Source organism: Hirundo rustica, chromosome 4 (assembly GCF_015227805.2).
Source record: "Hirundo rustica isolate bHirRus1 chromosome 4, bHirRus1.pri.v3, whole genome shotgun sequence".
Taxonomy (NCBI): Eukaryota; Metazoa; Chordata; class Aves; order Passeriformes; family Hirundinidae; genus Hirundo; species Hirundo rustica.
In genome coordinates, this window is record NC_053453.1 from 36,158,601 (window position 1) to 36,181,033 (window position 22,433).

Sequence of the window (22,433 nt, forward strand, 5' to 3'; positions counted from 1 at the left end):
AACCACCCTGACCCCACAAGGATGGTTATGCTAATGGTTTTTAAGAACTGTGGGGAGCAAGAGAAGAAATCCATTTGTTTAAAAGCATGGTTCAGATCCTCAAGGGGCAGGCAGCGACGGAGCTGCACCGCGATGGAGTGTGGTGCTAATTGGTACAACTGCCTGGCAAAATGTCCCTAAAATAAGACACATTCAGGTTCAAGACCCACTGTGGTTTCAGATATCCATTGCATAATCCATTCAGTATCCGGCTTATTAAAGGAGGGCACAAAACCAGGGAGGACAAGAGAACAACGGTATCTTTCCACTGGGGCACTAATCTGGCCAGCAGGCAACAGCAGAGCCTCTTTTCCCCCAACAGGTTGAGGCTTCTGATGAATTTAATGTTCTCTGAAGACTGTCTCAATTGAAATCAAACTCACTTATGACCTCTCCTCTGAGCAGCAGAACAACAAAATCCATGATGCAAAGGCAGTCAAACAGAAGACAAGAATGTGATTTTTTAAAAGAATGTTTTATTCATGAAGTATTTATAAAAATGTGTAAAATACGCTCAATTATATTTGATTTGTTGACTGTAGCTAAAAATATAAAAATATACTTAAATGCATAAATTAAATTGACAATAGTAGCACAGTCCTGTGTTCACCCAGTGTTTGTTAGGAACACAATTATAAGTAATTATATTGCAAATGAGCATGGAATACATACTGAAGATGTTTTTCAGACACTTTACTCCAGGCACTGGCAAAGAATTTATGGGTAGCCACACTTCAAAATTCTGGGGTTTTCACTACAGTGTACTGACCTAGAGCAAGACTGCACTGCTCTAGAGCAATATATATTTAGCTTCTTAATGTTACTTACAGTATTTCTTTAGCTTTCAAATAAAATAAACCAAGAAACAACTAAACTGTCATGGATATTAGACCACCAGCATTGCTGACACTGTATGTTTCCCAATTCAACAGTTCTTTCTCAATTAGCTAGTCTCTAGTCTCTAATATCTCCTGTCAGGCTTAAAAATAATAATAATAATTATATATATATATATATATTCCCAGTTTGAACCAACTGTTGATCTGTGAGGGCACTGCTAACAGACCAGCTTGCTTTGACCATAGTGGTGCTAGCAGCAGGTCAGGAATTTGATTTTGTCAGCATGAGGGAGACAGCTGAGGGCACAGGGTCTACAGCAAGTTGCCCAAATACTGGGGTGAGCACTTACTTCAATTACAAGTTACAGCATCCTGGGATTATAGGTCCCGGAGCTCACAGCTCCAGAGCCACAGACATCTGTGACAGGGCCATGAGGGAGCGGTAGTCATTCTATATTGCATTTTATTTACACAAACTGTGTGTCTGGAATATTGAAAGAAATCTGAATAAATGTTAAGCACCTGCTGAGGCACTCCTTGGACATGAAGCTGTGGCTGCAGTAGGCTGTATCTCTGAGTGTCAGATGCATTTCTCTGATCTGTGGCCTTGGAGAGAGATGCTGTTAGAATTATTCGATGGCTATTCTCACCCCTCTAGTCCATATATTAAATCCCAGGCTGAGGAGCACAGTTAAGTGCTCATGTACTCCTATCTGTCTAGTGTTTAACTTTTTGCTTTCAAAGTGTAAATAACCATATACAATACATAATATAAACTTAAAGCTCACATATTTTCTTTTCTCTGTTCTACAATTGAAAGGAAATTCATAGTATATTCTGGCACAAAATAGTATTTCTGGCATTTTAGGCATTATTTATTGCTAAATAACTATAGCAGCAGAGAAAAATGTATAAAGTTGCACTTTTTGACATCTTCACAGTATGCCTATTTTTCTCACTCACTTCTGTGTTCCATTAGTAACAAAAAATATCATTTATCAACTCCAGCTATGTAAAATATATTTTTTTCCCTACAATCGCTAGTGGATCTTGTAATTGTATTGCACAGATTAAAAAATATTTATTACAAGTTTTTCATTATTAAATAACTTTCAATACAAAAATTTGAATTAACCTAAAAGCCCAACCCTGCAAGTGCTTCAGAAATGGAATGGCATGTTCTTCAGACAAGCATTCCAGTTGACTTTCATGAAGGTACTCAGGTAGCTTTGTGGACAATACAGAGATTTGAAGGATGGGCTCCAAGTGTGCAAATCTTAGCTTATGGATCAGCAACAACACTAGCCTTGCTTTCTAACATTATTATTGGGAAACATCAAGAAAAGAATTCTGAACATCATCAAGGACATTCAAAAGATGTTGTTTGCCTTAAGAGCTGTCTTTGTTCAGCACACAAGCTCCTTCAAAACCATTCTTACATTGTTACATTAACAATTTCCCATTAATCCTGTTATTCAGCTTAGAGGCACAGTAAATATAATTACTTATATTGAGAAGTAGGTGTTGTATATTAAAAATGCTACATAGGTACTTTTTAAATTTTTTCTCAGTGGATTTACACTGGTTTCATATGAGCAGAATTGGCTAGAGAGCAGAACCAGAGCAATAATGTGCATATAGTCTCATGTGTGACCTACTTGGGCAGAAATGTAAAGCTGCTCATGAGCACCGTGCCAGAGTGTTTAAGGTCTTCTGTCATGTTATGAAGTGATGAGGAGGAAGAGGCTTATGAACTGTGTCCACTATTAACTGAGAGAAAAGATGAAACTAGCTGTCTGCTATGCAATCGTCATTTTGGGTACACATTTGTGAACTCTGTAGCTGAGAATGATAAAATAAACTGCAGAATGATGTGTGTCCTTCTGAAAATGATGAACAACACGTATACAGAGCATGCAATCAGACTTCTGCCCTCAGATCATATAGTATTGAGTGAGCTCCATTTCCCTCAGCATTAAAAAATGACGTGATACAGAGTGCGAGGTAACTTAGAGGGTACACTTCGTTATGTCTTAACAGTGTAACCGTACTGCTGGTAACTAACATGGTGATCTTCATTCCTCGGCTACCCCTGCAAAAAAGAAAGGACCAAATGCAGTGCACGTAACACAACAGCAGTTTTCATGATGCCTTACATCCAGCAGTCATTAGCATGATCAACAATCAATCTAAAACTGCCATGTTTGTTTACCCTTGCTTGCTAACACAGCCATCTAGCAAAGGAAATGGAGAAAAGAAGGCATCTGCAGACAATGTGCACATTTCTTTGTGGTTTTGCTTAGACTTTCCTCTGTGAAAATGTCTTCCACTTTAATGCTAGTTCCCTTCTTCAGTTTCTAGTAAGGGTGGTGAATTTCGAGGTTTGTGTGGCGCCAAGAGGATGAGCAGGAGGGATGAACAGTGTTTTCATTCAGAAACACCTAAGAAGATTAACCAAATTTACATGTTCTGAGCAGCTGTGACAGCTGATTTGAAGGGTGGCTTCTGAGGCATGTGAGGGTATTTGGTCAAGAAAGGATGAGATTCCAGGTGGAGTAGGAAGAGTGACTATCAGGCTGTTACCTTCTCTAGGAAAACCAGAGTGACACAGATGTGCACAGTCCTGCTGTGCCACAAGACTTCCTTTGTTAGGCACTTAGTTAGCTACTTACTGATTCTCAGAAGGCCTTCAGATATATTTATTTTTCCAAAACAGAAGTGGAATTTAGGCACTTGTCTTCAGTAACAAGCTAAGTTTTCTCTACAAAAAGCATGGGTATATGAAAGAAGAACTATGAAGCCCTTCCTTTTTTTCATGATGGAGAGGAACTGTATACTGTCTCTTCACTATTTGTTTGAGGAGCATTTTGTAAAGACAAGTAATAGCTGAACAGAGTGTTTAGACCCTTGAAGGAGGAGAGACAGGCTGTGCATAATCCAGCTGGCTGAGCAGGATACCTGGTAAGTGCTATTCGATGATACTTCTTGCTGATCACCACATATTTTCAGTAATGAGCTCCTGCCTGGGGGCATAAGGGTTGGAACTACATGATCTTTAATTTCTCTTCCAATCCAAAACATTTGATAATTCTATGATCAGAACAGCCCTGCCAGCTTACATTCCCTGATGAGCCTTTTTCCATTCCAACCGCCCCTGGGGTGGTGACATCAGGTAACATTCCTGTGGAGAATTCTTTCTATGCAGACATGCTGGGGCCAAACTGTCCCTTTGTGAAAGCAAGTGGCATTTGAAGGATACCAACAACTGGGACAAAGTGCAGCTTAAGGCCAGTTGTTTAAACTGTGGTATATATACCTTTATATGTCTTTGTTTCAATATGTTTGCAATCGCCGTACTTTTCTGGCTGTCATGGTACAGCATTGTTTCTAATGAGCTATGGAAGTTGCCAGACTTCACATCCTCACAGGTCTGTTAACAAAATGTCTGAGGTGTTTCTTTGAACACTTTTCTTAATTAAAATTATACACACGTAAAAGTGCACAGACACAAGTTGTGGTCTGATTCTGCTCTCTTAAACCAGTGTAAAGAAATCAGAATGTGACCTGTCTCCCTCCAAAGTATGTGGTGGGAGAAAGGTCTGCTTGACTTCACTGCAACATATGTTGTTTGATATTTTTCTACTATGTCACACTAGACTGAAATAGTTGCTTCTAGTGAGGTGAACCCTGTTTTGCTCAGTTGTTAATGAGTTCTGTAAAAGGTATGCCACTGTGATATGGATTACTTCCATTTTTGTCAGATGAAAAGCAGTAAGTTTAAAGTGTAGAGTAGCATTGCAATTCCTGTACAGGACTACTGTTCCCTTGCTTAATAGTAGCTTATTTCATCTCACAAACACTGCAATATTTTTAAAAAATGAGGTTCTCCATATAGGATTTTTCCCGTGTCATGGCAAATAGCGCCCCAAATGCAGCAGTCCTGTTAGCCACACAATTTAAAATAGTTTATGTAGAACAGTTTATAAAAACTGTGATAAGAAAAAAATAGTATTATCTGAAGCATATTAATATAAACAATATAGAAAAAATACATATTTACATAATGCCAAAATACAATTATATACATTAATATCTATTACATTTAAATTATATATCTTTAAAAAAAAAAACATCACCAGACCAATAAATTATACACAGTCTCAACCAAACGGTCTGGCACCTTTCTGGTGCAAGAAATACATACATAAAAAAACCCCCCCAAAACAAAACCCCTAGTTAACAAATGTGTTCACAAAAGCAGATATCTCTAACATTCTTAGTGCCTTGAATAAACAGCATCTGAAAGCAAGGAAAACTGAGATTAGAAAAAGTAAACCAACACAGATTCAGCAGTGCTCTGAGAGGTGGCTGTGTGGCAGCAGCACTAGCTGGTAACTGATGTGACAGCTAAAGATCAGATCCCACTTCTGCTTGGACTCTCAATATGTGGAACCTGGATATTTAAGTTTTTGGCCTCCTTCAAGCCTGTTCTACCTGCTGATGACAACTGATTTCTACAGGCTAAATCAGGAAAATTATTTGGATTTCTTATCATATGAACTTAATTCCTAACATCCAAATTTGTGGAGCCACTGAGATCCTTCTCCCTTGACCCTAAAAACTTCTACATCCCTTAAGAATCAGCTCTATTAAGGCACAAGGTCATCACTGCTTACAGCTTCCTCACATTGGTCCTCTGGCCATGGGCACAGGAGGTGAAGGGCAGCGCTAGCGCACTCTTATCAGCAAGGGACTGGATACAGGCTAGGAAAAGGAGCCTACAAGGTTGAGGAGTATGGGGAGAAAGAAAGCACAGCCTAGGACACCTCTATTTTCCAGTCAAGGCAGATGGGAAGTCTCCCAAGGCTGCCTATATTGTCAACAGCAGATGAGGGTGATGCAGACAGAAACTGAATGCCGTGAATTACAGAAGAGCCCAGTGAGTGCTGTCAGTGGCCTCAGTTGCTTATGGATGATGTAAAGACTTGTCAGGTAAAACTAATATCATGATAGGGAAAAGGGTTCAGTTCCCTTGACAGCATAGGAACCATGAAGTGTGAGACAAGGAGAGTATAAAGGTAAGGCAGGAGCAGGAAGTGATGCTAGAAAGACTACTAATGGAGAAAATAAAGACACAACTGCAAGAATGAAGAGTAGAGGGAACAAATGAAGGTCCAGGAAGTAAAGAAATATCAATGGTTAAGGATAGCACAATTCCCTCTCAATTACACTGTCAGTGAGCTACTACATTTGAAACATTTTACAATTTGATAAACGTGCAGTTACCTCTGTGATACTCTGGATTCACATTCTCATATATTGGAAATAAGGGATTTTCCTGTTCACTGCGAAGTTTTCTGGCTCTTAAGACATCTCTCACACATTGATGTAGATACACATATTGACACTGCAAAAGATTTGTTTTTAAGACATTGATGAATTTTGTAATTTAGATTTCTGCACTGTGAAAAATCACTACAAGCTAACTTCCCTCACAAAATCAAGGGCGGTGTTAAGAATTAAAAAATCCTTCTAAAATTAATCTCCTTTTCACAATAGTAACATAAACTTTTGTGATCACCTCTCTTTAGAAATAATACCAGTAAAATATAAATGAACATAGTATGTTTTGACAGATCATGCCATTAATGAAAGCTTTAGGAACTGTAAAGTGCAATTTCACATGGCACTATGTTAGATAGCTACTGTTTCTGAATGCTTTGGTATAAAGTATATGTAGAATTATTCATATGTACAGGGAAGCATGCAGAAGACAAACAATTTCCTGATTTTTCTTTTTGCTCTGAAAATAAATATTTTCCACAGAATTTTATAATATATATTTTAGACAACTGTGAGAAACATAAATATCTGAAAAAACTAGAAAACTCTCTGAAAAAATCTATTTTTTGGATCCATCCTAAGTTCTAAGATTGTTTCTGACTATGCAGCACATGAAAGTCTTTTCTGAAGAGTGCCCTTCATAGAATGGGGCTAAGATGACATTCACAACCAAAGTAAGGAGGGTCAGCATGTTATTGACGATTGACTACTTACCAAACTGTCTTGACAGAATAGATTATTAAACTTTCATGCTTTGCTAGTCTTTGTGGTTTATGACAGAGGTCATAATAATCTTTTGATTAGTGTAACATGGTACCCAAAAGTCAGGCTGAGCATGTTTATATATCAAGGTGTATCTTTTTAACATTATCTCAAAAACATAATTTCTCCAATAAGTATATGTATTTTCTCCCCTCATATAGTCAGCCATTGCTCTGTCTTTTTCTCAGTGCTCTGGCGCTGGGAAAATGAGGATATCTGCCTCTATGCACATGCAGCTGCTCTCTTTGTGGAGAAGAACCCTGCACCCACCAATACGATGGAAAGTTGGCCAAGCATGGAGACTTTCTTTGGCAAAGACCATTTTTGACTGGAAGCTGTAGCATGCTGCATTTTGAGATAACGCACAAAGTTTTCCCTTGCATGTCTCCACTTGCAGTCCCTTGTCTTGAACAATATTGAGCTGAGTCTGAAGCAGGAGCATCCCTTTGTTGCTGCTGTTTTTCTGTGCCTGAATATTACCAAGTATGATGGTACTGTGGCCTTTGACCTTTTGTGTGGATCTGGCTGCCTTTTGACTCAGATGTCGTGTCAAGCTCACGCCAAAGGAAAGTTTTGTATCACGCAACTTTAGTTGTCTATATGTCAAATTTAGGCTCTGGAGGTAGTTGCCTCTTTTTTCCAACTAGGGAAAAAGAGCCACCCTCCTGAGATGTCTGTCTACTGTTGCAGACTATGGATAATGGGAATGTAGGAGGATATGTCTCTGAAGATGCCCAGACCATGCTGAGAATCTGTCTCCCCTCCAACAGAAGGTCTTCTGTGATTAAGGTATTTCCAGGAACCCCTTGGTTTTGTGCTCCCAGCTGGGCCTCTCTCTTTATACCCATATGAGAATTCTACATCTATCAGAAAACACTGTCAATGACATATTGGTTTCCAAATTGCAGCAAAGTTCCATTAGTATGAAGCTACAGGCAAACCCAATTCTCATTCTTCTATTAATGGTTCACAGGAAAAATGTAAAAACTACCTACACACACACCTTTATTAAATTAGCTCCTAAGTTTTTCACTCCTATCAGTATAACATGATTTTCTTTCCATTTTAAAAGCACAGAAAGAAATACAAAATATTTAGTTTTCTCTGAACTTTGAGGGTAAATTTACTTGCTTTTCCATAGTATGTTACGAGAACAGCAATCAACTTTCCAAAATCATTATAATGAAAATGACAGAGCAGCTCAATAAAACATAAACTGCCAAGGCACAAGGTCATAGTGGCTAGAGTTTTAAAATTGCATATATCTAATTTTCTCTGTTCTGCATTCCTCTTTCCTATTATGTCAACCTATCTGTCTGGTTTAGGCTTGTCTTCCAAACCCATCCCTGAAGGACCTATCTCCACTTAAAGCTCATTTACTGGACTGCGCAGAAAAGCAACAGTGTGCTGTTAAGTGTCTTGCATAATGCTGCTGGGGTGATTGTGGGCCAGGGCAAATAAAAGGAGAAATCTAGATGAAGCGTATCTGCCACTTGTTGTGGTTTGGACCCTCTCCAAGAGAGCCAATGGAAAAAAAAACTGAACTGGAAATTCTCACAGAGCTAAAATACATCTATCTAACTAGTATTTCACAGTGGAGTTAAGTGCAAAGTGCTTTAAAAGCCTTTAAGATGAGAGACTGATTATTATATACTGTGGCTGTTGTTGCTGCACAGCAGGCTATCCAAACCTTACCTCTGTCTGAACCATGTGAACACGGTGAAGCCTTAGATCATGTACTGCTGCATAAATGTCAACAGTGTCCTTCGAATCCAGCTGTTGCAGAATTCGGTCCAGTGCAATGAATGTGCCAGTCCTGCCAACACCAGCACTGGAAAAGAAAACAACCCAAGAGATTTAAAAGCAGATGGATGGATCAAAGCATTCAGTCTCTTCACGTGATACTTCTGCAAAGTTCAGATCTCCAGGTGAGAAGCAAATTGTTCAAATGGCGCCTTTGGGCCTTTGTAGCACTTTATAATGGAATTTATTTAGGAAAGAGGAAAGGATAGTAATGGTAGAGGTATCTCTGCTATAGCCTGCAATGCTTTCTGCTTTGGATTAACTCAGACATTGAGATAGACTTTGAAACCTCTTTTCTCCACGGATGCAGCTGTGGGACACAGTAGACATCTGACATGCTGTAGCACATGCTGTACAGGCAGACACAGGCGGGGTCACATAAGATACAAGCCTCAGCCCATATAATGATGGAGAGGTCAGATACTACAATCAGGTCAGGTACTACCAGTGAACATATGGCTTTATCAGAAGATGCAGCACCAATCACACATTTTCTCTCTCTGTAGCCCTATATTCTGCTGCAACTGGCTAGTGGATAACAGATCAGACAGTTCAATTTTGTCATTTTTTATTCAAGTGTAGGGGTGGACCACATAACTGAGGGAAAAGTGCAGCCCTGTCACTGCCAGAGATGCAAAAAGCAGAAGAGCGTGAAAAGGCAGTAAGAAAAGGGAGTCTCAGTCAGAACGAGGGAAGGATGGATCTGGAAGCTAGTCTCAACATCCACACATAGTCAGATCCACCCTAGGCATATCGTATCTTTTAAAACACCCTTTTGTGATTCAAACATTGGGCCACAACAGCAGCACATGGGCAATTTAAGAATGTAAGAGCTTATGAGCAGTGGCAGCTGCTGACACTTTTGCACTCTCCAGTGGTACCACAGAGACACAGCGGTTCCCTAAGAATAACTTCCAAGGCATCTCCAGGGTGAGGTTGTGGGTGAATGCATGTGCCTTAGGAATACTGCTCTGATGCATCTGGAAACTTAAGACCATCAGCTATCTCTCAGATTCTGTGTCTGCCCATAGTCTAACAGGGATGGAGATTTGGGATCTTCCCAAGGGCATGCACAAGTGCTCTGTGCCACTGACCTTTTGCTGCTGCACATACCTGCAGTGTACAATACTTGGTCCTGTGTCTGGGGTCCTGTTGATATAATCTCTTACAGTTCTGACAAACTGAATCAGGGACTGGGTGGTCTCTGGCACCCCATGATCTGGCCATACAGTGTAGTGGAAGTGACGAATGAGCCTCGTTGAGTCAAGCTGCTCTTCCTGTTGGGATTCAAAAGTGTGGGTCATCAGGACAAGAGCGAAAGGGATACACAGAACAGGTGCCTTTAGAGAAAATGCTATAGCTTCCAACAGAGGGGAGCCAGGCATGACACAACTGAGGTACGGCAGAGTAAACCTTTCTAGTTTAGTCCTGCAGGTGTTTTAAGCTAATTAATCAGAGAAAAAAAAAATAGCAGACATACACTGCAGATTTTAAACTCTCGTATTGTCCACTCGGGTAGCACTGATTCAGACAGCATCTCAACAATCAGGTCTCCATAGTACAAGGAATCCTGGTCATGGGGCCAGTATTGATCACACTTTACCTGCAGGGACACAAGCAAAGACATATATAGTGTTTGAAACAGCTATAAACAATGCCTCCATCCTGCACTGGCACAAGCAGACTTCAGCGCTCTTGTGCCTGAGGATGAAGGAAGAAAGGTAGCAGCTGAATTCAGAGAGAGATGCCACTACTCTCTGCCATGTCAATAAACAGGGAATGAGTTAGCATGGGGGTGGGAAGTGGAAGTTCTCATAATTCATTTGTGATGAGGGGAATGGGAAGCATTTCACTGATGCCCCCTTCTAGGGCGTATTTTCTGCACAACTCTTCTCAAATCTCTGCTTGGATGAGAGCTATGCCTCCAGTCAGTACCCCTTTGTCACCTCCTGCTGAGACTTGGCAGTAGAGTCCCACTTGGAACCAGTGACATGAAGAGGGACACAGATCCTGTTCAGTGTTGGCTTTCACTCTCTCCTCAAGAAAAAGTGGGAAGCTGAAAGTACTGACCCTATATGTGCCACTAGAGGATCACTAATTCAAATTTGCTTAATCTTCTTATGGATCTAGTCGCTATCTTACAAAGGGCACAGGACGTGGTCATACCTGGGAGGTATGCTACACCTGCACTCAGTAAGAGTGTTAAGTGCATGAGTGGTCTCTTTGCTAAATACATCAGGACTTATATATCAGAGATAATTTGATGTATTTACTGATCAACATTTGCTCTCCAGACCTTATATTTGAAGTAGAAGTTGATCAGAGTTGATGCGATAAACAGGCACTTTTTGTTAGTGCTTGTCCTTCTGCATATTGAAGAGAATTGTCTAGTGAACAAAGTCCTGGACTAGAAACTGTGGAACACTGAGCTCTGTTCCTAATTCTAGCCTTGATGTGCTGCATGATCTTGAGATAGTCTGTGTATCCTCACTTCACAGCCTTAATCTGTCTCCAGTCTTTATATCTCCTTGACTGGGCTCTTCTTGGCTTTAGTGTGATGCAAATAAGCAAAAACTTTTAACAGATATTGAAACAGGCATTAATAATAAAGAAGAGTACTTACCCGGCCCTTCTCAACACACTGGGTTACCATGACAATATTGTGCACATTTTGCTCCCATGCCATCTTCCAGAACTCATCTTTGGTTCCAGGCAAAGGGCCCTGAGTTGCTATGTATTCCCTGCGGAAATTGTTGCCCTGTAAATAAAGAGAATTCCATCAGTTTCCAAAAAGACAGAAAAAAAGTAGCTTCTAACAACTGAAAAAGCCTTGGGGCTGCAACCAGGGCTCTGCAGCAACCCTTGCTGGGACAATAGTTTTGAAAGCTAAATTGTTGCCTTGGACCTGGAAGCAAATGACTGATTGGAACAGCGAGAAGGAAGAGACTATGGCAGTATATCTAAATACTGTTCCTTTTGTGACAGTTGAAGCTTTCCATTTTACTTTTGTGCTCAGCACAGTCTCAAGCAATTTAAAAACTGCTAGGGGTTTTTGTTTTATTTATAATTTTTAATAAATTAGCTGAGTTCTGGCTTGAAATCTGGATTGTTAGAGCCACTGCTATTATCAATCATAACTCTTTGGCAAAGGGCATTATTTTAATTTCAGCCAGTTTTACCACCCTGCAAGGTGCCAATGCTGTCAGGATGAGCTACAGCTCCACAGTGAGGATGCCACCTGCAGTGATAGCTACAGTTGTTGTGGACACTGTATAAAATCAGTGACCTTTAAAAATATGTCCTTGGCCAATTAGACTTGCTATCTTACATAACTATAGCAATGCAAGAAAGTCCTTAGTGCTGGGTAAATCACTCACAGTTAACTTAATGGCAGTCAGACACAGTCTTTTAGCACACCCAAAAAATGAGTTCTCAGTTTTTTAGCTCAATTGAATCAAGGAAGAGGGAGGGAAGCCTTAACCAGCCTTTATACTCAATTTTCAATGAAGGAAATATTACCACTGGAAGGAGGACTGTAAAACACCACCCTTGAGTCACTTACTGGTATGTAGCTTGCATTAATGTAGTCTGAGCAAGGGTCATCATCCACATTGGAAAGCTTCACTCTTGATGTATCATCTAGCAAGAAATTGATTACAAGAGGCTCAGGACTAGGTCTTGATTTTCAGTCCCTCTCGGCACTTACAGAAATGCATTTGTGAAAGGACTGCCAGAACTATTACAGGATTTTATATGAAGAGCTAATTTATAAGGAATAACTGCTGGGTTTACTGCCTCTTTAATCTGTGAGTGCTGTGGAGTGTTCCAGAGACTAGGAGATAGATGGGTAAGAAGGAAGCAGTAAATATTCTGAATTTCCTCTGCTGAGCTGCACAGGATTTGTTATGAAAACGAAAGGGCCAAAATAGCATCCTCCTTTGATCCTAACAGCAGTCGACTGTACTGGAAGCAGCACCCAGCTCTGCCCTTGAAAGAACAGTTGCACTTCAGTGATATTTCAAGCTAATGCTGAGCAGGCCAAACATCTTCTGTAGGTGAAGGGCCCTCTGTACAGAGATACAAAGCGTCTGAGCTTCCAGGACACTGATTCATGAGATAATGCCATGTTGGATCTCACTCAGGGGTCACTGCTGGCATGAGCAGGCAGGACACAGAAGAGGCTGTGCTGCAAGCACATGCCACATCCATTAGTAGGGATGTGGAGCAGTGAGTTATGTGGTGTTCCTCCTCAATGTTCTACCTCCAAAATGACAGGTAGGAGACTAAAGGGGGAACCTCTCAATGACAGACAGGTCTTGCCAGAGAAGAACAGGGTTAACTTGACACGTCTTACCATGCAGAATCACTAGCCCTGCATTGTATAGTAGGTTTGCTGTGTACTCTGAAGAACAAAGATTTGGCAAGGATGTCAATGAGCACTGAATGGATGATACCTGGTATGTAAAAACCCTAGTGTTATTTCTACTACCCTTCGCATCAGTGACTGAATGCCCCTAATAGCTGGAGCTTTTTCTCCCTGGACTGAAAGCTAGTCATTACACCTCTAGTGTGAAATTAAATTACTGGTCTGTGTGAAGCCATGCATCATCTGCCTCCTAGCACATGGACCTGAGCTGGCAAAGATATTTCATCTCTGACAGAAAGGAGGGAAAGGATTAGGCTCCACTCTTTTCCACTAGGCTTGCTGAAAAAAAAGTGAAAAATAGCTGGTGTGATGTAATAATATACAACCAAAGCTAAAACTCACAGGGCAATATATTATTGTATCGATTTTTCCCTCTGTTCTCTGGCAGAAGTGCTATGTCACATGTCTGGTTTCGACCCACATCTTTCAAGTCCTGCAAAAAAGGAATAGGAATAAAATATGAGGTGAAAATAATTAAAGGACAAGACAACACAAAGGGAAATAGTGCTCATCAGCTCTCAAAGCCAAGGACAGGAAACAGGTTGGTTTTTTTTTTTTTTTTTTAATACAAACTAAAATTGCATAGGTAATCATACTGTTTTAAAGCAAGCACATGGCTGGCAGGTACTTCCCATACTTTATCACATAGATGTGCCATACGAACAAAAACATCTGATCTCAGCCTGGCAGATATCAGGCAGAGGCTGCCAACCAGAAGATGCCAAATGAAGAGCTGGTTTCTGCACATGGACAAGCAGAGTTCGAATTAAATGCTCCACCTTATTTGGATTTGTGTGAATAAGACAAACAAATGCAGGCCTTTCTAATACATTAACAAGTCGATTCAGTCAGCCCGCCCCTTCCGAAGGCAAGTCCCTTGCCAAGGTTAGGATCCCACCTCGTACTCCTTGGACAGAAGGTAGTTGGAGTCTGCTTGAAGTTTGGTGAAGTGTGCTTCAAAGTGACTGACCTTGATCGGACTGAAATATTCAACAGGAGGAAGAAAATCACAGGATGAATCACAGTCATAATTTATCCAGTTGGTTACCAAGAAGTTTTTAGGTAATAATTTTTTCTTTTTACCTGGAAGTTTTCCGGTACCTGGAAATTATTTCAAAAGAAAAAGAGACATTTAATCAGTAAGTGATCAGATAGGTCTGCTCAACCATAATGCCATGTTAAAAAGCCCAAACTTTTTACATTACCCTTTTTGCCCCAAGTTCAAATGGACTGACAGTGGCCTGTCTCTGCGGATGCTCAGCCTTGTTGTAGGTCTCTCATGGCCATTGCTGGAATAAAAAGGAAGGTATTCTGTCATAACATTAAGTTTTGAAACTGGTAGGAGTTGTCAATGACATATACTTTCTTAAATTTCTTTTTTTCCAGTTTACCGTTTTCCAGTATGTTTCAATTTCTGGCTCTGATCCTGTGACATTGCTCTTAGCTGAGGCACAGAGTTTTCTTGTATTTTAGCTTGGCAATAGTGATGTGGAGTGTCTGCATGGCACAGGTAGTAAGACATTTTTCTTGCTCTGAAACACTCGCAGTCCAATCCATCACTAAGGAGGGAGCCCTATGCTAAGATGGACCCGAAATCGGTTGATTTTCTACCCGTAGAGGAACCTGTAGGTAGATTTTCAGAGCTGTAAAAGATCTACAGCTTCCAGCACATCTACTCTGCAGACCAGGCCTGTAGCAGATGCCCATGTTCATGGCAGAAGTAAGTGGCAGAACCACAGCAGGCTTTGGGAAAGCCACAGAAGTGGTACTTACTTCACACAGCTAGTGTGGCCTTTCATCTTTTTGTTGCCATCTCCTCCTTCAAGACACCTCCCTTAGAGAACACTTTCTCTTTATGTCTGATGTGGGAAAACCATACCAGTATTATTGCCATCCTCCTGGGTATATAACTTACAACAAGAAACCACATTCTATAATGAAGTTTAACCATTTTGGCTAAAAGCTATGACTAGTCAGAAAACAGGTTTTTTTCAATCTGAAATTCTGGAATATGAAAAGCAAGTTCAAAAACATATCAACTTAATTTTATATCAGTAAAAGAACTGAATTTCAGAGTTGCAGTGTTTCCCATGCACTGGAAATGCTGAGGATTTTTTATTAATTTCAGGAGCTACAAAGAATTTCACATCTCTCAGTCATGCAAAATAGTTTAAATAGATAAATTTTTTTTTCAGTTGAGATACAGTATTTAATTTTTTAAAAAGATGTAAGTTCACTGTTTAAGATTCATCTATAATGTGAGACATACAACTGTAACTGACAAAACATGAGAAGCAAAGGTTTGAGCTAATCTTTTGGACACTGAGGTAATGCCATATCTCAGTATTTTTGAATTGAAATTATAAAGTCTAAATTAACAGTTTCAAAAGCTTCCTATCTACAATGCAGATGTAATTAATCTGAAACACTTCATTTTTTGACAAAAGACTTTTTCACAGAAGATAAAAGTTTGAATGATTACTCAGAGCTATTCAGACTCCTATGCAAACTAAAAGTTACAAGGATCATCTATGACATAATTCTGACAACATTTGAATTAAGTATATATATTTCTTGATATGCAAGTCATTAGTTGTCTACTAGTGTGTAGACATTTGGGGGACATAGATTTTATCTGTTGAACAGTTCAGTGCATCCATCCAATTTTTTTAGCTGTGCCTAATCAATAGTATTACTTAAATGAATACAATTTGACATGACTTCAATAACAGAGACTGATAAAGAGAGTCAACTTACCAAACTTTTTGTCTGCAGACAAATAAAGCAGTAACAGCCACCAGCATCACAATCAGAAACAAGCCAGCACTCACACCTTCAATAACTCCAAAGAGAGGCTCTAGAAACAAAACAGCATATTTATATATCTTGAGGAAAGGATCAGAAGAATCAGAGAATCAATTACTTTCTGTTAGGGGATCTGTTATTATTAGCTGAAGAAAATGGCTAAATACAAGTAAATGTAAGGCATTAGAACACTTAGCTAAAACCTCGCCTTGATTTTCTGGCCTCATTTTTTCAAACCAATAAGAATTTTTTTTACTCCCAGCCACAGTAAAAGAAAGTACAACTCCATTATATGGAAGTGGTTCTCTTGCACTTAGAAGCTTTCTTGGTGGTAGCCTCACTGAGCATTCTTCCTTTCCTCTACTTTCAGCAGCTTGGTTAAGCAGTCTTCTCTCTCAATACTCCAGTAAAGGGAGATAAGCCAAGGCTGCAGCTTCCTCTCAGAGCAGCCCTCAGGACATGAACAACAAGCTTTGTTTCACCCCTTACAAATATTTCTAGATGCCAGAGTATTCCTAGGCACAATATATAATCACATGGCAGTCAGTGATAACAGCCTGAAACTAACCTGCCTCTGTAGTGATCGGTAAAGAGAAGAAAGTGTCTACAAAGAGTGGTTTAGGAAGTTCCTTTGGGTCGTCACTGAAAAGTTGAGTAAAAGCTCGTATGCTGATTCTAAAAAAAAACCAGTGAAAAAGAGGCTCATCAGATGTTCAGAACCAACAGCAGAAAAGTAAAAACTCATTTGCCCCTTTGAGACGACTAAAAGCTTCCCACATACCACAGCTAATTCTTAATACAGACACTTGAGTAAACCAGTCTTCCAACTAATTATTAATACTGATCCCTGAGTAAAATGCAGAGGAGCCCAGCTAGTACATGTGGAGGGCTCTGAGGTACCCTGGCAGAGGAAACAGATGGGACTCTGGCTGCTGGCACACACAGCCTGACCATGTCTGAAGACAGGACCAGCAGGAGCTGCAGAGGAGAGAGGACTCAGAAATGCTTCTCAAGTGGGACACATTCCCTTCAATTGGCTGGGCATGACTGTGATAATGGATGTATGTTACAGTCCTCTTTGTTCTCCTGGTAATGCGGGTATTTCCCAGAATGAAGTTTTGGGAAATGTGCCCTAATGAGAGCAGACTATAGCAGGCTAGCACTGTTTTAATGATAATGAAGAAGCTGAGAGGCATAATGGGCACTCCTTGGCATGTGCCTTCTGTCCATGTACCATTTCAGTGAGTAGCTTGCAGATCTCTTGGGGCAGTATTTGCCTGTGGGAGGGGTGTCACTAAGCCTGGTCCTGGCAGCCACGCTCTTCTACACCCTAAGGCTAACCTGGACCTATCTCTGTAGCTTGCAGATGGTGCTACAGGATAGAATGGCCTCCAGGTTTTTCTAGCTTGTTCCAAAAGAACAACTGGGGGAGTTCTGCCAGACTGAGTGAAGCATGCTTGCCTTCTTCTGTTAAGTACTCTTCTAACTTAGCTAATAGTCTTCAGCCTTTCCAACGAAATGTTGAGCAGCAATAGGAGAGCTTCTCATCGAGCTGAGGTAAATAAATAAGCCCATTCACTGCTCAGAGTTTTGTGCATAATTAATCATATAATTCCCATGCTAGTGAATGACTGGTTACCTATGGAACAGGGGCATGGATAAACATTTGCAGTGAAACACAAAGAACACTGTACAACACAGTTACTAATCTACAGAAGCCCAAGTGGATCAGGCACCCAGATGACACCAAGCCTAATAATGCGACAGAGCACAACTACCAATATAAGTCCAACCTATACGCAGTTCGAGGCTTTAGAGGTCCATCGCAGAATTTCTGGTGATCTGGATCACACTTTCCTCCCAGATTTTCCATTTCTCCTCCAAGCTTAATGTCAAAGCTTTTATAGTCACTATCAGGGTTTTCAGCACAGCTACTGGCAAAATAATTTGTCTGGTAGATGCGTATAGAGTCATTGTGTTTGTACTCCAGGTAGGAAGGTAATGGGTGCTGCTCATCAGGCTTTGGTCCTTCGCTACCTACATCATGTGCAGAGAAAGACAGAAAGTTTAGATGCCACAGCAATTAATGTGGTGAGGTTTACAGGCTCAAGCTCTTGACAGAAATATCCTTATCCAATTTTCTTTTTCTTGAAGGCCATCTCATGAATTCAAAGCTACAATGGTTAAGGTACCTTGTTTCTAGTACCAACCTTTTTATTACTTTTTAGGCAGATTTCCTCACAAGTCCTCAGTGTAACCTCTGCTGCAATAGGCATGCACAGGTCAAATGCTATGACATTTTTTCCTGTGCTGTCGGTGGGAGTTTTTGTGATCCAGATTCCTGGATCCTACTACTAGCTATTTCACAAAGCAAGTAAAAAAATCCCACATGCTGACAACTCTACTGTAAAAAGAGAAAAACTACAGTAGGAAATTACAGGGGTCCCCTGAATGTAAATTCACAGTAGTGGATAAGAGACTCAGCTAGGCAAAGCTATGGCAATGAGTAGTCCCTTTCTCAAAGAGCTTTATAGTTTGCCCACACATACCAAAGCAGACAGTGGAAACATGACCTGTAGTTTGTTTTTTTTTTTTCCTCTAAGGGCAGACAGACAGAGAAATTAAGAAACTTTCATAAGGGTCACAAAATATGCCCTGGTATGCCAGTAAATGAAGCCACTTCTAAAAACAAGGCATAAATTGTTGAGACATGTATCTGATTTATCAGATACATCTCAACAATAGGTCAGCTGTAGAAAGGGAGACTTACATGCATATAACAAGGACAATTTCTGTTCTGTTTTATAGTGCTGCCTGCAAAGTAATTTTCTTAAGTTAGCAAACATCACCTGGCAGACATGTGTCTTCTCAGCATGGTTTACTGAGACTCTCCAAAAGGGTTGTCTTTTCGTGTTTGCACCTAACACTTAAACTACCTCTTGAGATCTGTGCCTTGCTGTGTTCACTGGCAATGGCAACCAACATAAGCCTTCTACTATGGAAATTGTCTGAACACAGGACAGTGTAATCTAGAGTACGGAAGCTAACTACTGCTTCTGACTCAGCTCTATAGTTGCTACAGACTCCCTGAGAATAGAACTGAGTTCCTACATCCTCAGGCTAGGGAGAGAGTACAGATCCAGAGCCTGTACGACACACAGTCGTGAGGAGAAACCCCTCTGCTGTGTGGCGATAGGGATCCACTTCCACATGCAAATTTTATTGGCTATAGAGAGAATAGCATTAAATCATGACACTTACCATCAGCCTCCCTCACAACCACAGTAAAGTACTTCACAGCTCCATTAGTATCACTAAACCAGCTGCAGTTAAAAGTAAAGTTGATGGAGGATTTGGTAATCAACACCTCTTTTTTGTTGACTCGTACATCTGGAGGTGGCTGAGGAGGACCTGAGTAATTAAATAAATAGAAAATAAATACAAAATAGAGAGAAAGCATTACTTATGTAGTTGTTGTGAGCTAGACCCAGTAAGGAAAATGCAATCCGTAATAAATCTCAGTTGCCTGGACCCAAGTATCTGATTCTATTCTCTTTGCAATCAAGGAAGTGTCTTCACCTCCCACAGTGAAACTGCCAAAAGATGAAACAAGCCAGCAGTGTGTTCACCATAGTAAGAGTGACATGCCCTCAGTAGGAATTCCTGCAGAAGCCCACATGGAAAGGCATTAAAGTTGTGTCAAGCCTATGAAAACAGAAATTGTAGCTGCTAAAAACAACACAGGCTTAAGACAAGTATTTGGAGGCCACTTAACACACTCACTATAGAAGTTACCTATTTTAATCTGTATTTTCTGCTTTCTTTTCCAGAGGAACAGGCAGGGTTAGCCAGACCCAACATTCAACTAGAGTACCATTTTCTAGACTGACTGCAGAATTTCCATAGGAAATGTTCTTTGTATGATACAAAACTAAACCTTGAATGGTGACACAATAGAAGTAAACTGGAAAGTGAAATACGCAGTGAAGAAAGTACACCAAAATTTGGGATTTTAAGGATCCACATTGCTGATTCTTTTAAAAATCTGTAGTACTGAAACTATATTGCACATATGGGAAACATAAAAACCGTAAGCAGGCGGCTAAATTTCAAAAGCTTTTAGAATACCAAAAGAACCAAAAATTCATACATTTGTATGCTTTTTAGCTAAACCTCTTACATACACAAAATCTAGCTGCAATTTTTTGTGTTCCCTTGAGGTAGGGCCTCCAGTGCTAACCAGGGTCTGGGAGGGCAGCAGTGTTCAAAACAAGTAAGTGACAATAAACAAACATGAACATAAACCAAATAAGAATAAACATGATCAGCAAACCTTCAGACAGGACTGAGTCTCACTTGTGACATGAATAACTAGGTGTTACATCTGGATTTGTAGTATCCTTTGTGACAGTCAGGAAGGAGAGTAAAAGGCAATTGAGGGGCAAAGGAGAAGGTGGGTTGGTGACTGAGCTCTAGCTCAGCTAAATAGCTCCCAAAACAAACATAATTTCTATGATCTAGCATTTCATACAAACATGGCTTTTAATAAGCAACTACAGAGGCATCCCTGAACATAGGCCTCCTGGCCATCCTCTCATTTTTGAGAAGTTTAGCCCTGGAACAGTTCAGACCGCTGCATTGTGCTGTGCCACTGAATCCAGAGGAAGTGCAAAATCTGGGGCAGCTCTAGGGTCAGCAATGGCAAACTGTTGACTGCAGTGCTGCCTGGCAGTGCAGAGGTACCAGCAGATGCTACTGATACACTCCACTCAGTAGCCCATGGGTAGAGAAGCTGAAGAATTTGTTTCAAAGAACAGGCTATAGAAATCTGGATCCTCTCTCAGGTAAAAGTCCTACAGGTGATTTGGTCAAGTAGAACCTCAGAAGAGTCTACAGAAGCCAAAAAAGAAGGTAGTACTATGATCCAAGGTCCTTACTGATGGTATTTGGGCTGAGGATGGCTACCATCTATGAGAGGAATAGCCAGATACAGAAAGCCAAGCAGCGGGTGTGAAGACAGCTGAAGGCATGTGATGATAAGAAGCCAAATAACTGGATCTGGCAATGTAATGAGAGGCAATATAGTCAAAATCCAGCATTGTCTGTCGCAACAGGGACCAAAGGATGGGTTCAGTCTACTTTGGCTACCACTCCACGCATTGGCAGTTATAGAGTTCAGAATTCCTTTTACTGTTTAACCAACACGAGCAATTGCTTATTGCCGCTCAATGCCTCTCTTCAGGGCAACTCTGAATTCCACTTACGATCAATCATTGTGATGGTGCTGTCTTCTACCACTTCACTCGTCATGTCTGCAGAATGCACCTTGATGGACACCAGGTATCGCTTGTGGGGAACAAGGGTCATGATATTAAGTAGAGATTTGTCTTTTTCTATCCTTTTAGAAAATTCCACTTCAGGAGCATCCATTTTCTTGCACTCGACGCTATACCCATCGAAGTCAGAATCGGGAGGAGTCCAAGAACACGCAATGGCAGTAGAGGTTTGGGGCCGACAGTGTAGGCTTTGTATCTTGTCTGGTTCTAGAGAAATGTTAAGAAGTTGAAGCTTGGTGGGAAAAGGGACAGGTGTCATATACTCTCTGCTCACACTACAGCTCCTAGATTCTGCATCAACTATCAGATCAGAGCAGGAAGCTGGGAGTCAGAATTCCCAACTATCCTGCAAATGTGTGCTGCCTGATTATCATATAAGGCCGTCTAATCATTTTAACCCTCTGAAATCAGATCTAGTGACATCCAGCCCCGTTAGCATTGTGAAGCTCCAGTAATCAATTGTGAAAACAAGGAAAAAACTCCACAAAGAAATGGATTTCTAGAAAGTTCTTACAATTTATTTGGAGGCTCCATGTGGTCACTTATTTAGTCAATACTAATACTGTCATCTCATGACTGATTTGGTTTCCTGAGCAGCATGCAATGTGTTCATATCACAAAAACATAACACAGAAATATGCTTCACCCATGTAATATGGGAGCACCATTTATATCATATAACACATAAAGACAGGATTTCACTCTCAGATGGCAGGCATCTACATTTAAGTGATTAAGTACAGGTGAAATTTTAATTATTATAATGTATTAAGGAGCCATATAGCTTACTAAACATAGATGTCAATTTAGAGCTGAATCCCACCCCAAATGACATGAGGATTTGCCACGACTCACTTAGTTTTATAATTTCATGTCACTTTTTCAAATCAGCCTGTTACTGAGGTTGCTGAAGACAGCTAGAGATGAAAGATTCACAGAGATGGGCAGAAACACAGAGCAGTGAAACACTGATTCCATTTTCAAATCTAGTACAGCATAGTTTCTGTCATCCTTCCTGCCTTACCACTCAGAAACATGATTATTTCAATGTACCACCATCAGAGAAGTTTGGATATTCAG

At 40.4% G+C, this 22,433-nt stretch overlaps 1 protein-coding gene across 4 annotated transcripts in view; it reads right to left on the reverse strand.

Moving 5' to 3' along the window:
- Window positions 1-537: 537 nt before the first annotated feature.
- Window positions 538-22,433, reverse strand: part of PTPRB (protein tyrosine phosphatase receptor type B) — a 63,528-nt gene continuing 41,632 nt past the window's right edge. For 3 of the 4 annotated variants that reach the window (XM_040063275.2, XM_040063273.2, XM_040063277.1), the window contains 16 exons: window positions 21,282-21,560; window positions 19,279-19,428; window positions 17,811-18,054; window positions 16,586-16,692; window positions 15,970-16,069; window positions 14,418-14,501; window positions 14,296-14,313; window positions 14,111-14,192; window positions 13,555-13,645; window positions 12,349-12,425; window positions 11,410-11,544; window positions 10,267-10,389; window positions 9,900-10,063; window positions 8,679-8,814; window positions 6,165-6,285; window positions 538-5,177 (listed from right to left, as the gene is read on the reverse strand). In XM_040063275.2, the coding sequence (XP_039919209.1) occupies window positions 5,155-5,177; window positions 6,165-6,285; window positions 8,679-8,814; window positions 9,900-10,063; window positions 10,267-10,389; window positions 11,410-11,544; window positions 12,349-12,425; window positions 13,555-13,645; window positions 14,111-14,192; window positions 14,296-14,313; window positions 14,418-14,501; window positions 15,970-16,069; window positions 16,586-16,692; window positions 17,811-18,054; window positions 19,279-19,428; window positions 21,282-21,560 (1,934 nt within the window). In that variant the 3' untranslated portion in view covers window positions 538-5,154. The remainder of the gene's footprint in view (window positions 5,178-6,164; window positions 6,286-8,678; window positions 8,815-9,899; window positions 10,064-10,266; window positions 10,390-11,409; window positions 11,545-12,348; window positions 12,426-13,554; window positions 13,646-14,110; window positions 14,193-14,295; window positions 14,314-14,417; window positions 14,502-15,969; window positions 16,070-16,585; window positions 16,693-17,810; window positions 18,055-19,278; window positions 19,429-21,281; window positions 21,561-22,433) is intronic. The other variant, XM_040063274.2, reaches the window with a different exon arrangement.